The following is a 15535-nucleotide window of genomic DNA, read 5'->3' as shown; positions in this document are numbered from 1 at the left end:
AGGGGATGTTAGTGAGGAATTCCTCCCTGTGAGGGTGGGCATGCCCTGGCACAGGCTGCCCAGAGAAGCTGTGGCTGCCCCTGGATTCCTGGAAGAGTTCAAGGCCAGGCTGGACAGGGCTTGGAGCAACCTGGGATAGAGGAAGGTGTCCCTGCCCACAGCAGGGGTTTGGAACCAGCTGAGCTTTAGGGTCTTTCCAACCCAAACCACTCTGTGATTTCGAGAAACCCTGATTCATGTCTGGAAGGCCAAACTGGAAAAGGTTGGTCAGCACCGTGGTGCTGTGCTCAGGATTGGGGCAAAAGGCAAGCAAACGAGCTGATGTTGTCTTGTAAACCTTCTTACGTTTATTTCAGTGGAGGCCCGAGTGATTTCTCTGTTAAATAGAAGTTTGTGATCTCTTACAATGTCTGACAACAGGATTATTTTGAGTGTAAGTAGTTGCTCTGCTGGGGATGGTGTTGCAAAGATCTTCACAGTCATGGTGATTCATCTAATCGACAATGAGAAGCAGCAAGTAATCACATTCAGCAAATTGGCTGGAAAATCTGATTCTGCCTGGTTCCACAACCACTGTGATTTAGTGTGAGTTGTGTGGTGCACAATAACACGTCACAGCTCTGAGGGGGCTGTGCTGCCTCTGTCTTTCACTGATTTCACTGGGAAAACCTGTTCTGCACTTCCTCCCCACCCCCAGATGGAAGAAGGAAAACTCGATTTAGAGTTTTAGATTAAAGCTTTTTGTAGTGTGTGGAATACTCAGTTTGAGGAATATCTGGATTATCTTGGCCATTCTCTGTTTACCTTGTCCTCTTGCTCCTTTTAGAGTTGAATGTAAACCATCACTGCAGTGTTCACATTACTTGCCAAAATTTGCAATGCTTGTCCTGACCTTTTTATAACACCTCTCTATTTATTCCTGTGGGGTTATTTCTAGATGTCCTTAACACCCCTTTTTTCACTCTGCTGAAAGCTCTTTTGTCCAGCTTAAATGTAGTTTGCCTCCTCCTAAAGTGAGTTTTAAATGGCACAAATTCACTTGTGCTTGGCCACATCCTGTTTAAAGATGAGTCTTGCCTTAAGCTGCAGAATTTAGAGTTTTGCTCCTCTTACCAGCAGATTGCAAAAGAATTTTATGGTGTTCTGAGTAATAACTCCTGTGATAATTCTGCCTGGTAGCTCAATCAGAACCTTTCAGTGCTGTCTGTGCTGCTAAAGCTCAGTGTCACACCAGTGTAGGAGTGACTTGCTAAACACTAACCTTTGGTATATATTGTGAACTTAACACTTGGCATTACAGGAGCTGTTAGTTCATCTTGGATTAAAAAAAGTATTTGGAATGTTTGGACTGAAATTGTGTTGAAACTCCCCTGGTGGAGGCTGGACAGTGGCTGTTCTGGGAGCTGAATGCATTCTCAGTGATGTTCTTGCTTTTTCCACTCTCTGTACATAATGAGTCTTAATTTGTGTAGCATAAAACCCCTGTGGGAGAATGTTTGAGCTAATTCCACGGCTTATCAGGAAATCCTGAATGTCTCTTACAAAAGCAAGAATAATCTGTTCCTTAAATTCAAGCAGTAAATCTTAGCTTTTCTCAGATACTGTAATTTCCCTTTGAATTAACAAATTATGCCCTAGGTGCCAAGATGCTCAGCAGCAGTAAGTGGCTCTTAATCCAGAGGTGAACTGTGCACTCACAGGCAGCTAAGCTTGCCAGACAGCCAGCTGTCAGTGAAAGGGCTTGTCCTACTTCTCCCAAGGCTACATTCCCCTTTTCTCTCTCACCAGCACTTCTGTCATTGGACTGGGGAGCTGAACTGGCAGGAGAAAAATTTGAGGGTTTTTTTTTCACTTGGTTCAGTTATCTCCATGAGTGAGGTACAGTACTGAGGGTAAGATTGCTGGTAATAGACAGCTCTGAGCTGTGAGGAATTGCAGTGAGGGGACACTGTAACACCAGCTCAGTGTTAGTAACTCAGTAATTTACATACTCAGAAATTAAGCCCATTTTTAGTGATCTTTGTTGAAATATTACTTGGCAACCCCTTCAGTGCAGCCACCAAGTACTGAAAATAGCTGTATCTGGGGCCTTGTCTCTCCTTTGTAATCCCTTCCTAAGAGGGAGCAGAGCTCAGGCAACTTTCCTGGTGTCTGTAATAATCTTTAGGAATAAATCCTAAGAGGTATTTCTGCTGTTCAAAAAAAAAGATTCATGAACAAAAATGCAGGGAGACTATTGAGTCATTGCACAGCAGTGAGAGGGCTGCAGGGAGAGCCAGACTGGGGGAGTTTGTTTAATTTTCCAAGATAAATGCTGATCTGCCTTGTCCAGATAATTCTGATACATAATCAGAGAACCATTTGGGTTGGAAGGGACCTTAAAGCCCATCTTGTTCTGCCCCTTGCCATGGACCTTCCACTGTCCCAGGCTGCTCCAAGCCCTGTCCAGCCTGGCCTTGGGCACTTCCAGGGATGGAGCAGCCACAGCTTCTCTGGGCAGCCTGTGCCAGGGCCCCCCACCCTAACAAGGAGGAATTTCTCCCCAGTTTCTAGCTCACATTTCAGTTTGAACCCATTATTTCTTGTCCTCAGTGTCCTATTTTGCAGAAAATGGAAGGGAGACGAAAACATTTCATTGTTAGTCTGAGCTTTGTCAGTTAGATTAAAAAAATTGAATTTGCAAATATTCTCTAGGACTTTGTCATGGCAGTGCACTGATTGTTTGTCATTATAAGCCAAGTAGCCTGTTCTGGTTAGGCTGAGGAAAAAATTTCCCATGAAGAATGATAGTAAAATGCAATAAATTACTAAAAGTACCATTTTAAAGGTTTCATTAATAAATAGCCTGTTGGAAAAGGGAGTTGGTATGAAGGGAAGGGAGAAGCTTTGAGAAATCTTCCTGCAATTAAAAACCTAATTAATATTGCTGGCAATGCTCTAGTAGGTCAGAGCCCTATTCCTGCCTTTGGAAATAAATGGGAAAGCCTGTTCCCAGTTTTTACAGTATTTTGTAGGCACTGAGCTAATGAATGTGATGGGTTTTGCTGTCCCTGTGATTTTGGGGTGGGATCTCTTTGAGTGAATGTATCCAAGCTGGTGAAAGAAAGGGATTTTTTTTTTCCTCTGTGGATTGAGCATCTTTTTCCAGGAATGATCAGTGGTGTCCCAGGCTGCTGGAGGAATTTGTTCTCCCAGAACAAAGCAATCCCTTAAAAGTGTTCAGGATATTTGGGATGTGCCTTATCAGAAGTTCTACACTAATAATATATATAATAATGCAGTGCAGCTCAGGAGGGTTTCTGTATAGATGAGCAGTGTGCTGTTCCTCACCATAATCAGAACTTCCCTGATACATGAATACACAGGAAAGGGCTTTGTGCCTGGACAGAACATACCTGCAAAAATTCCCAACTCGTATCCATTTATTGGATTTAAAATACCTGTAATTGTACCATGGTACACACACTTTTATCAACACAGAGTGGACTTTCAGCAAATGTGAAACTGTTGGAGGTAGGGTCCAAATGAATCACTTTATTGCCTCTCTTTTGGTCAGGCCTTTATGGGTTTGAACATTTCAGTCCTCCTTTAGAAAAATGGGGGGCTGAGCAGAGCTTTGATTAAGGGATCCCTGGCTCTTCTTGTGCATCTTTGGTTGTTAAACTTAAAGGAGCATTTAAATCTATCTTTGCCTTTCTAATCCCATTAGAGGGGGAAGTGGCAACACAAAGCCCCTCTGACATATGTCAGTGACTTGGCTGCCAACACAGAACCAGCTGTTCTTCTTTAAAATAGTTTTATTTAGCATTTTCTTGTCTTTTCTTGTGATGTTTCACCTCTTCCAAGGAGACAGGACATGTGGAAAGCAGTTGATGCATAGCCCAAAGCAGAAAAAGCCCTGCAGTTATTTGATGTTGTGAGTTTAGTGCTGCCACCTCCTCCATCAGTGGATTTGGATTTGGATGTGTTGTGCTCAGTGCAGGGTGTGTTTCAGGTCCCATTTCTTAGCTGCAGGTATCAAACTGCAATTTTCCTATGTGTGCCACTTTATCTGTGTGAATCTTAAAGGAAGAGGGCTCAGGGTGCAGCTTTTGAGCCCCACAGTGCTGGTGCTGTGCAGGGCCAGGCCCAGGTGACTGGTGCTATTCACTGAGTCCCACTGCTGGAGCTCTCCTGTTTCTTGTCATTTATGCCATCTTTAGTTAAATTACTCGAGTGATTTACACCCAGATCCTCTAATTGTGAGATCACTTGATGCCTGTTACATTCTCTTCCTGTAATCGTGGTGTAGTTGTTCTTTTCCTTTCTCTCTGGATCTCCTGGTTCCTTTGTGTTGGCTGTTTGTTCCCACAGGCTGTTTCTGAAGTTTATTCGAGCTTGCTGTGTACAGGGGGTTCAGCTGGAGTGCAGCTCCAGGAGCTCTGGGTGCCCAGGGCTGATGTGAGAGCTGTGAGGTTGCTTAGCACTGGAGCTGCCATGGGCTGCAGCCTCTGACTTGTCTGGAGCCCATTGGATGTGTGCACTCGTGTTTAATGGCCAGTGTTAAATTCCCTCTGTGTGCCAAGAGAACAGGTAAATGTTAAATGTCTTCTTGGATCCTTCACCTGTGCTGTTCATGGTTCCAGGGAAGGGGAAAATGAGGTCAACTCCCACTTCAAAACAGCAAAGATGAGGCCTGGAGGAAGATACTCTCTATTTGCTGATTTTTTTTCAGCCTTACCACACCACTGTTTTTATCCTTTCCTTACAGATTCCCAGCACTTGTCTTCTTTCATTTCTTTCTACACCAAAGTTGCTTGTTCTGTATCTTACAAACGACTTCTGGTTTGTAAGAACTTTATTCTTAGTATTCCTCAGCAAGTTTCCTCAACCTCACAGTGAAACCCAGGAGGGAGGAAAGCTGTAGACCAAGATGTGAGTCTCATTCAGTGAGTGACAAAGATCAGAAATTCTCTTCTGACTCATTCATCCAACTGTTGACATGGCTTAAAAAAGCCTGAAGTGGCAGCCTTCAGGAGGCAGAGTACAGCTGCACTTAAAATGCACTTGATTAAGGTGAATTTTGACCCTTAGACTCTGGATACAGGCAGTACAACAGTGCAGTTTGTTCCAATATTAACTATTTAATTGACCATTAAGGATGTTTGCTGATTTTTTTCTTGTGATAATCTGTAGTTGCACAGTGAGCTAGGCTTGTCATTTGCATAGCCTTTAGTATTGACTGATTGCTGCTGGCAGGAATAAACTGTCAGAAGTGGCTTTTGTCTCCTTCCTGCTGGAAGTCTCAATTAAGTAATAACCAGTGCTGCCTACAAAATGGGTTGACAATTAAACACTTGTCCTAACCCAGAGGCAGTAAGCTTTCCTGTGCACCCCACAGCCCTATAGAGCAGTACCCTCTAGACTCTGTTTGGCAATTTTGTATTTGTTCCTTTAATTGTTGTAATTGCCGAGCAAACTGATCCAGGAGCCTGCAAGGTGAAGAAGGCCCAGATACATCTTCCATTCCCAAAAACTACAGCTCAGCATCTGTTGCATGATGATATAATTTCCTTTTAACCACTGCACTGAACTGTGGCTATAAACCTCTGTTTCCTTCCTGCAGAAGATGCTCCTTTGAATGGAAGTAAAAACCTAGAGGACAGAGGGTGCAGTTCCATGCAGTGGTTATGTGGAGCTAAGATCTGCTGCTGCTCGAGTGCTTTGTTTGCACGGAGCTGTTGGAGGGAATGAGTTTGGCAAACAACTTAGTAATGTTTTTTAATTTTTACAGAACTTGTCTTCTCTCAGCCTGGCTCCCTGAATCTGGGTTGTTCCAGGGTGCTGAGTGCCTGAGCACATGGGTGGGAGCAGGATTGCCCTTTCAGCTCCGGGCTATCTGATAGCTGAGCTGTAACATGAAACCCTGAGATAGAGAAACTAAAACCAAGGTCAGCCTTCATTAGGAGAGCTCCATCAAAGCACAGTTCCTGTTACACAGAAATGTGCTGCTGGATTCTGCTTTTTTTTCCAAGTCCTAGTCCAATGGAGAATGACAACAAGTTTCCCCTGCTGCTCCCAGTGGATGAAGAAGCATTTCATTAAATCCAAGTCCCAATTTCTCTCTGGATGTTGGTGACCCTGAGTGCATGAGAACTGCTGATCCCAGTGTGCAGAGAGCAGGGCTGTGTTACCCTGCAGTGTCCCTTTCCCTGCCTTCCCTGCTGATGCCCTGTGTGCCCCTGCAGTTCCTGAGGGTGACCAAGCAGTACCTGCCCCACGTGGCCCGGCTGTGCCTGATCAGCACCTTCCTGGAGGATGGCATCCGCATGTGGTTCCAGTGGAGTGAGCAGAGGGACTACATCGATGGCACGTGGAACTGTGGCTACTTCCTGGCCTCCATCTTTGTCATCCTAAACCTCTTTGGGCAGCTGAGTAAGTGGCTCTGGGTCCGTTCAGTGCAGGCAGAGCACTCCAGGGTGGCTGCAGCTCTGTTAGTCATGGCAGCGTGGGATGATGCCTCGCTGATTTCCTGATGGCTCCTGACAGCTCAGAAATGATAGTACTACATGGGCTGAATGAAAAGAGCTCTGAATTGACCTGCTTCAGCCTTTCCTGGAAGCAGTCATAGAGAGTTCCTTGTGACACAATGCCTCTGAGTCAGAGATGCCAAGAATTCATCAGGACAATCTGGTTTCAGTTCTGTACATGTATCCATAAATACGAGCCACACCCAGAGTTCTCTAAATTAAATACTCCTGGTTTTTTAAACAAGGGAATGTTGAGGCTTTCTCAGCCTCCTGTTTTTATGGGCATTCATCTCCAAGGCAAATTCTTACCCAGGAGAGGGGTGCATTTAAGCCTGAGTGAGGTGCTTGTGTCAGAAACATTTCCAAAGCTCAGGAATCAGAATAATCCCTGAAGGAGTGCAGTGCTATGTGTATGCTGGGTGGGCTCAGGCTGTGAGAAATGGAGAGAGGAAAAATCCTGTTCTGTTTATATTATGTCCCTGATTGCCAATTCCTTATCTTGTGTCTGGATTTAGATTTTTTTGCCCTCACTATTTTGTGTAGAGGGTCACCTTAATTTAATGCAGTTGCCAGTCCTCATGTCAAAGTGACAAAGGCTGTTGGTGCTTTCTGATGGAAGTTTTCAGAAAGATTTTGGGTTTTAACCTTTTAAGGAAAAGGAATACAGCATGATGGGCCTAGCAGTTACCTCACAAAAGAAAAAGGAAAATCCAAGTTAGCATTCCTGCAAGAGCTTTTCCAAGTGTAACTGTGTTCAATTTCCCCACCTCAGGTGGCTGTATCCTGGTGCTGAGTAGGAACTTTGTGCAATATGCCTGCTTTGGACTGTTTGGAATTATAGCATTACAGGTAGGAGGCTTAAATCTTCATCCCTTCTAAACTGTATCTTTCAAATCTCTCTTAGCCCCAGTACTCCCAACATGTTTAAATATAACTTGCAACCCTGGAATTTTTCTCCACCCTGGCTTGGTGCCAGTCCTTGATGGCATTGAACTATTTTGCTGCTTCTGTTCCCTGATGTGCCCAATAGATGTAATTGCAATTAGTCAGCTTGGAGAGATTCATTCAATACTTGACCTTGACCAATTTAGCTGAAGTAACTGGCAATTTACCTGGATGTCAGTTAATGAGCCAGATGTGGAACTTGCAGTTGCTTTGGCCTTCAGCTCTGTTCCCATCACAAAGGATCCTATCTAGCAGCATCCTTCCCCTACAAAACCAGGGAATTTTGGGGGCCCTAAAGCACAAATCAAGTGTTACACAGACTCACTGAACCACACTGATGTAATGACCTTGTTTCCCTCACTGTACTGTGCTTATAATCAAATTCTGCTGTGGCTGATACAGCCTTGAGATTGTAACAGAAACTCAAAACTTCAGTGTGATTTCTATGATGTTTTAACCTGTTTTATTCTTTGCCTAGACTATTGCATACAGCATTCTATGGGACCTGAAGTTCTTGATGAGGTATGCCTGCTTCTGGGAGTTGTTATGGAAACAGAATGAAAACTGACACTTGGTGGCAGAGGAAATGACATTTGTACATAGTATTTACTAGAAAGATTTTACAAGTGATGCATTTATATTAAAGAAGAAATTATAGCTCCTGAAAAATCAGGAGGGACTATGTTAAACTAAAGAGAGCAGGTTCAGAAAGGGAACGACTAATCCTAACCCACTAGGATCCAAGTGCTTCTGCTGCTAACCTGGCTGAGAGCTCAGCCAATTGTCTACACTTGATCAGAGTTGCTTTTATTTCCCAAATGGCTAAAATAGCAACTCTGCTTCTGCATGACTGAAGCCATTTTCTGAGAAAACTACAGCATGCGGTCACTGGAGTGGTTTCTGGGATTTTAAACCTCTTAACACCTTCCCTAAGGAGAAGACAAGATTATAAACATGAGCTTTCCTGTCAGGCCCTGAGTGATGGCTGGCTGTTGCCTTTGCACCCCTCTGAGGGAGGCCAGCACAAGAGCTACACTCTGGGCTTCCTACAGCCCTGTCAATGTGTAACTTTTCAGCTGCTCTGTTTTCTCAAAGCAACCTCTGAACTACTTTGGCATATATGGCTAAACCTGAGGTACAGAATAACTGGAACACAACGAAATCCATGTTGTAACAGCCCCTGAAGCAACTGTGCCTGAGTGGTGAGTGCTGGACTTCCCTGGCAGGCTGTGTTCCCCCAAATCCTGGGTGTGCTCAGTGCTGCTGGGGCTGGGAAGTCTAACACAGACCAACACATCCCACGGTGCACAGCAAGTCACTCCTCACTCTCACATAGATCCTTACTGAAATTGTCAGATAAGACTTACAGATATAGATCAGTGCAAGCTGTACTAAACTCTAAACTGCCTTTTTTTTTTCCTTTTTCCCCTTTTGTGTAGGAATCTTGCCCTTGGGGGAGGCTTGCTGCTGCTTCTGGCTGAGTCCCGCTCGGAGGGGAAGAGCATGTTTGCTGGTGTCCCCACCATGAGGGAGAGCTCCCCAAAACAGTACATGCAGCTGGGGGGACGTGTGCTGCTTGTCCTCATGTTCATGACACTGCTACACTTTGACATGAACTTCTTTTCTGTAAGTATCTCAGCAGTAAAGTATGAGTTGAGTAACTAGAATGTAGCACCAGTGCCCAGGTGGGCTGCAGGATCTCAATGGTTATTGCAATCTGTAAGTAGAATTAATACTTTAGAAAATCTGTAAGTAGAATTAATACTTTAGAAAATGTTATTAGGTTATCTGTGCCATGACAACTGAACTTATCCAAGCTCTGCTCTGATGCTGATTTTCTGCTTAAGAACTGTGTAAGTAATGTTTTTTTCACGTTTTTTTTTTCCTTGCAGATTCTGCAGAACATTGTGGGCACAGCCCTGATTATCTTGGTGGCAATTGGCTTCAAGACTAAGCTGGCTGCCTTGACTCTGGTCATCTGGCTCTTTGGCATCAACATCTACTTCAATGCCTTCTGGACCGTCCCAGTCTACAAGCCCATGCACGACTTCCTCAAATACGATTTCTTCCAGACCATGTCTGTCATTGGAGGGCTCCTCCTCGTGGTTGCACTGGGTCCTGGTGGAGTCTCCATGGACGAGAAGAAAAAAGAGTGGTAACAGGAATAGCAACACTTCTTGGGACATACTGTACTAAGTCCAGAACTGATTCTCTATGGATTCAACAAAAACTGCCAGCATTTTACACGTACATGCCCCCTTCCTATAAAAGGCACAGATGTTTTGAATTTGATTTACTGTGGCACCAGTAATACAATAGATAAAATCCTATTTCTTCAAGGAATGTTGCCTAGGCTTATTCTAACTTCCTAGATTTGGAACTAACCCAAGGAACCTGCATTTTGCTGATGCTTCAGTGAATTGCAGTAAAACAGTTGCTGTCTGGAATGTCAGCAATGTCTTAAAATTTGCAGAAAGGTGAGCAGATACAGCTGGATCATTCAGTGGTGTTGGGTTGTAGCTATAACTAAAAAAGTGGATCCCCTTTCTTGCCCTTATCAAAACTGTCTTGTGCATAAGGAGTTCCATGGCTGGTTATAGCATTGCTTATCAAGGTGGAAAGCAGCATCAAAGAAAACCTAGAAAATCACTGTTAATTTGCTGCTCAGAGGCCTGTAATTCCCTTTTGTCCAGCAGGGAAGGGTCTTTCCTGCTCCTGAACAGAAGGCAAAAAGAAAACCCTGGAAGTAGTTGTACTGCTTTCTGGGTAAGAAAAGGGAGAGGATTTTCTAACATGTCCCAGTTCTGCCCTTGAGGGGAACAAGGGGAAATCCTGTGTTGTTAATCATGAATCCTGTATTGCTAATCAGATTTAAAGGAAGTGGGGGAGATAATCCTGAAGAGACAGAACGTTAGATTCTGTGGAAATTCTGTGCCAAAAGAATTCTTTATTCTACATTCTTTCCCCAGAAGTTGCTCCTCCTGAATTCCCAAGAAGGGAGCCAAGTTGTGCTGCAGTTTCCATAATAAAAGCTCCTTTCTGCTATTAACCAGCTTCCATCCATATATACCCCAAATTCATATTTGAATGGCAGGTTAATGGTGAAAATGTCTCGAGAATTACAGAAACTCCCCTTTTCTGTGCACTCAGTACTTGCCAGATGAGAGCAGTCAATCTCCTAATCTGTAGTCTTTGCTTCTTAGATTCACTTGTCAGTCTCTTGGCTGTAGGAGCCCCAGCTGGCTGAAGAGCTGGGCTGCTGAGCTCTCCAGCACAGCCCCTCCTCTGCCACCTCAGAGCACCCTGAGCTGTGCAGGATGGAAATGTGCAAGTGGCCCCTGATCCCAACTCTGCAAACGGTTCTAGCTGAGGAATGTGAGTGCAAAGCCTGGCCAGTGGAGAAGCAGCCAGGGGTGAACCTTCCCTGGGAGGAACTCGGGAGGGTGAGGAGAGGAAGGCCCTGTTTGGCTTCTCAGTGCCACGACCTCTGTGCCATGACCATGCTTAGTGCTGCTCAGGGAGGCCTTGTGTCCTCTCTTAGTCAACTAGGTGTGAACCTGTTTCACTAGATTGTGGAGGAATTCTAGACAGCATGAGCCCTACCAACTTCCTACCATTACACTGATTCCTTGCTCTCTTGCCTCCCCTGAGGAAGATGCTCAGCTCTTTGTTCAAGGAGGAATTCAGCTGAACATCTCCAATGGGAGCTGTTCCCCAGGGTCTCCTGATAAGGACAGTTAATAATAAACAGTTAAACAGTTGCTTTTTAGGAGAGAAAACTGGGCTGAAAGAACTAATAAAAAATAGAAGAGCACTGTTGAAAGTTAAACCAGTGATTTCATCATCCTAAGGGGATAATAGCCCCTGTAAGGGCAAGATGTGCTGCTGCTGGAGGAAGCCATTTGCTATCCCAGAACAGTTAGGGTTGGAAGGGACCTCTGGAGATCCTCTAGTCCAACCCCCACATCCAGACTGATGGAAGGGGAATTCAGCATTAAGGGCAGGTCACTGATGGCTTTCTTTTCAAAGTTTTGCAAGAGAAGTCTTCACCTCAAAGTGTTCTGTGTTCCTGACTCTTCCTGGCTAAACAAACTGGTCCTGTCAGTCACAGAGCTGCAGCACAGGAGCCTTTCACTGTTCCACTGCAGCTCTTACAACGGTTCTAGACTGATCAAGGCAGCCACTCTCAGATACCTGAACTGCTGTTGATGTTCATAGTATTTATAAATGACAGAAACTACTCCTGCAAGTAGCCCCTTGTGTCCTAACTAAGGAGCAGGATGACAGACTAGTCTGAAATATTGACCAGTTTCCTCTGTGAAAATCAAATCCCCTTCCCAACAAAAGACCCTAGAAAAGGAACTGTTGCTGTTCCCTGCAGCAGGAATACTTCAGTATTCCAGGGGCAGTTAGGTGGAGGGCATTATCAGATACTTCTAGGCAGCACAACGTGCAGACTTATTAACTGTGAGTCCTGATGCAGAAGATTCTGGTTTCCTACATACACTGCTGTACTTGTGCATCTCCCAGAAATTCAGTGACCTCTCCCTGTGGCTGAGAAGCTCTCACAAGCAGGATATCAGCTACCAATTGGCTCTGCAAAGTGTTCTGGAATTCATTCTGAATATATTTTTGCTTTCTATGTGGAAAAAAAAAAAAGAAATAAGTATAAATTCTAATTTTATGCTGTATTTTGTACCTTAGTTGTGTTTGAAAATGTTTTGATTTTTGAAAACAATCAAAATAAAACAATGGCATCTTTGTATCCACTTGGCGTGTGTGGCTGGTGATGCTCCACTGCTGAGCTGCTGTGCTTTCCTGCCTACCAAAAACCAGCTTTCTGTAAAAATCTGAGCTGTCTGGACTTGACTGCAGCAGACATCCTACCCTCAGTGTAGGGCTGGCTTGAAGCTCTTGGAATGCAACTTAATTCCAGCCCATTATTCCTTTCACACCTGTAACAGTTAACTGGAATGGGCAGACACTTCATCCTGGGCTCCCACTGGAATTGTTACACAACAGGCTTCAGGCCAGGTATTTATCACAGAATTTATTTCCCGTTGGTTGCTTTCTTGAAGTTTTTGGGTTTTCGATGATGGCTCTTGAATTTCTTCTTTAAAGGGCCTGTCTGTTTCTGTAGGGGGAAAAAAATGTTAATCAGCTTATTTCTAACAGCCAGAAAAAGCCTTGCCTGAGACAGCTTAAACAGAAACTGAGTGTGATCTCTTTCAACAGCCAGAATGAGCCCAAGTCTGCTCATGGAGCCAGGATCCTGCAGCTCAGCAGCCCTTTCTGATGGTTTCATTAGGTATGAACTGAGAGGCTCCCTGCAGCAATGAATCCAAACTTTATCCAGCCCTAATTTTCTACTTTGACACATTTGTAATATAGGGCAGTGGCAGAAAAATGGTCTAGAGGGACTCTGTGGCTGCAAAACAGTTAAATTTTTTGTGTATTTGGAGAACAATTACAGAACCCACAGGACACACATCAGCTTTCCTTCCATGATGCTGTGGGGCAGGATCCCACCCAAGATGAGCTCTTTGTACAGGCAGGAACATCCCTCACTACCCCAGCCAGGATAAATATTGCCTGGCAGGAATTCACACCTCGGGATGCAAGTCACTGTCTGGTACACACGGAAAAATCTATTCTGAACAGCTTTGCACCTTCTGCTGGTTCCCAGACAGGAATAGCTGGCACACCTACGGGCTGGGATGCCAGCTCCACACCCCCTGCTGCTGCAGGCAGGGGGATGACTCCCACCTTTCCTCTCTTGCCAGCTGCTCTGCTGCCATCCTTCCTTGCCCCATGCTCTCCGTTCTGCTTGGCGCCGTCGTCCTCGCTGTCTGTCACGAAGTCATCGCTGCCCTTTGTGCTCTCTGCAGCTGAGGGGTTTTTTTCTGGGAAGAGGGCAGCTAAAAAAGATTCAGCTCAAAATCAGTTCCCTGTGCACACAGGCTCTGCCTCCCCTCACTTTGCTTTAAAGGTGCTTCCAGTCACCACGTGTCACTACTGGAATACTAAGGGAATAAACATGTGGGTGTTTTATTGGAAATGTGCCTTGGTGCTCTTTCTGTTCCCATTCTGGGAATGTCAGCACAGGTGCTGCCATGTGTTACACCCCTGCTCCTGCAGCAAGATGGATTTGCACCTCCAGATCTAAGCCTGACCACCTTCTGTCAAGGCTTTGCTGAGAAACAAGGAAAGTGGAGATTCCTAAAACAGCAAATCCCAGTGGATCTTGTATCCCTTTCCTCACACCTTGCATGATCCAACTCGTTATTAGCATCAGCTATTTCTTATTTGGTGGTGGTAAGGTTTTCCAAAACCCAAGGACTCCCAGCTGGATGAAGTCAGGTGCCTCTGGCGCACCAGCATCAGGCAGAGTGTAAAGAAACCAGGAGACAATTAACCAAGCAACTCCCTTGAGGACATGGCTGACACCAAGGCTCTCACTCACGTGGGTACAGGTCACTCATGCTGTCATCTGTCTCCTCTCCATCCTCCTCACTGGACTTTGGCTCCCAGAACTCCTCTTTCCTGTGAGGCTGCCTGCTCCCATTTGTTTGGTCATCAGGGTGCTGTGCCCGCTGCTTCTTCTGTCTCAGGCAGGCAGGGACGTACTCCACTCCTTCCCTCTGGCATTCCTCATCTAAGAGAGAGGGTCAGGCAGCACTGGTCAGCTGCCCAGCCTCTGAGTCCTCCCATTCCCAGCTCAAGCTTGTAGGAAATGCAACTTGAAAGTCCAGCATGCTCCAAATACACATCTACAGTGATGCTATGGACCAGGGAAGATGTTAACACAGATTGTGCTGGACACATGAATCACACTCCCTGGGGGAGTTTCAGAGCTGATCCTTTTAAGGAAGGATGTTCCAACGTATTTGCTAGAAGCCAATTGCTCCCTATATCTGAGAAGGACACATAGTAACACACTGCTGTCAATTTAAACAAAGCTGTCCCACCCACTTCAGAGAGAGACTCTGGAATTTTAACAGCTCAGGAAATAAATGCTGCCTGGTACAGCTTCAGAAAATAAAAATAAAAAAAAAAGCTACTTACATCTTTTCAGGGCCTTCTGGTAGCGCTTCCCTTGGACGTGACGCAGGACATGCTCTGGAAGCTTGTTGATGTGTCTGAGGGTGAGCTTGCAGAACAGCTGGTGTCTGACAGACACAGAAAGGGCCAGCAACAGAGTTAAAGTGTGCTGTGACTTCAGAACTTCTCACTTACAAGCACTGCAAGTGGCTCAAAGTTGATAAATACTTTATAAATCTTTTCCCAGTCTCCCCAAATCCAGTTCCTAAGAACTTTGTAAAGCCCAACCACATTATGTCTGGGATTGAACAAAGTGTAAAGCATAGCAACAGGAGGGAGAATACGTACAAATTCTTCGTGCTGGGCACTATGTGGGGCTCAAACGTGCCATAGTCGAACTCTCTGGCTGCCTTTATGAGCCGCTGGTACTTCTTGCCGCTGGTGTAAGCCTGCAGCTCCGACAGGCGACAGGGCAGCTCGTGTCCTGTCAGCCTGCACCTCACCTGGAAAACACACTGATGGTCAGGAAAACAGGGGTTTATCCCACTGAATCTCAGAGTCCATTCGGTTGGAAAGAACTTCTGAGATCATCGAATGCAACCTATGAGCGATCCCCACCTTGCCAACCACACCGTGGCACTCAGTGCCACGTCCAGTGGTTCTCCGGGCATGGGGACTCCACCACCTCCCTGGGCAGCCCCTTCCAATGTCTGATCACCCTTCCCGTATCCATCCCAGGGCGAGGAGGGCAGGACAGGCCAGCGCTCTGGGCCGAGCCCCTCGGGTACCACGCGGCGCCGTCCCCATCGCGGACCCGCGGCGAGGCGGCCCCATCCCCTCATTCCCTCACGGTGCCCCCCAGCCCTCACAGCCCTCACAGGCCGCACCTTGCCCGGCCCCGCGGCGCTCAGCAGCGGGTGCTGCCTCAGGAAGAGCCGCTCCGCCTCGGGCACCTCCGGCACGGCTCCGCCGCCGCCCGGGCCCGGCGCTGCCATCGCGAGGGGCCGGCCCCGGGCGCGTTTCCCGTTCCGGGCCGCGGG

At 45.9% G+C, this 15535-nt stretch overlaps 2 protein-coding genes across 2 annotated transcripts; one reads left to right on the top strand and one right to left on the bottom strand.

Annotated features, from left to right (window-relative positions):
• The first annotated feature begins 197 nt into the window (after positions 1–197).
• On the top strand, positions 198–12223 carry SURF4 (surfeit 4). The gene is made up of 6 exons (XM_039730564.1): positions 198–433; positions 6228–6414; positions 7282–7358; positions 7933–7976; positions 8894–9080; positions 9347–12223. The coding sequence occupies exons 1-6, from the start codon at positions 407–409 to the stop codon at positions 9611–9613; spliced, it is 789 nt and encodes a 262-aa protein (XP_039586498.1). The 5' UTR covers positions 198–406; the 3' UTR covers positions 9614–12223.
• A 261-nt stretch (positions 12224–12484) lies between these two features.
• On the bottom strand, positions 12485–15514 carry SURF2 (surfeit 2). Its single transcript, XM_039730563.1, has 6 exons — positions 15383–15514; positions 14844–14998; positions 14520–14623; positions 13918–14109; positions 13221–13372; positions 12485–12588 (listed from the first exon to the last, which is right to left on the bottom strand). The coding sequence occupies exons 1-6, from the start codon at positions 15488–15490 to the stop codon at positions 12505–12507; spliced, it is 795 nt and encodes a 264-aa protein (XP_039586497.1). The 5' UTR covers positions 15491–15514; the 3' UTR covers positions 12485–12504.
• Between the last annotated feature and the right edge of the window lie 21 nt (positions 15515–15535).

This window comes from Passer montanus, unplaced genomic scaffold (genome assembly GCF_014805655.1).
Source record: "Passer montanus isolate IOZ18808 unplaced genomic scaffold, ASM1480565v1 scaffold73, whole genome shotgun sequence".
Lineage (NCBI taxonomy): Eukaryota > Metazoa > Chordata > Aves > Passeriformes > Passeridae > Passer > Passer montanus.
This window is presented reverse-complemented; position numbering and strand designations above follow the sequence as displayed.

Coding starts and splice junctions, on each gene's coding strand:
- SURF2 (XM_039730563.1), bottom strand. CDS start 15,490: ATGGCAGCGCCGGGCCCGGGCGGCGGCGGAGCCGTGCCGGAGGTGCCC. Junction 14,999..15,382: donor GCGCCGCGGGGCCGGGCAAG/GTGCGGCCTGTG, acceptor TGTGTTTTCCAG/GTGAGGTGCAGGCTGACAGG. Junction 14,110..14,519: donor CCAGAAGGCCCTGAAAAGAT/GTAAGTAGCTTT, acceptor CCTCTCTCTTAG/ATGAGGAATGCCAGAGGGAA.
- SURF4 (XM_039730564.1), top strand. CDS start 407: ATGTCTGACAACAGGATTATTTTGAGT. Junction 7,359..7,932: donor TTGGAATTATAGCATTACAG/GTAGGAGGCTTA, acceptor TTCTTTGCCTAG/ACTATTGCATACAGCATTCT. Junction 9,081..9,346: donor TTGACATGAACTTCTTTTCT/GTAAGTATCTCA, acceptor TTTTCCTTGCAG/ATTCTGCAGAACATTGTGGG.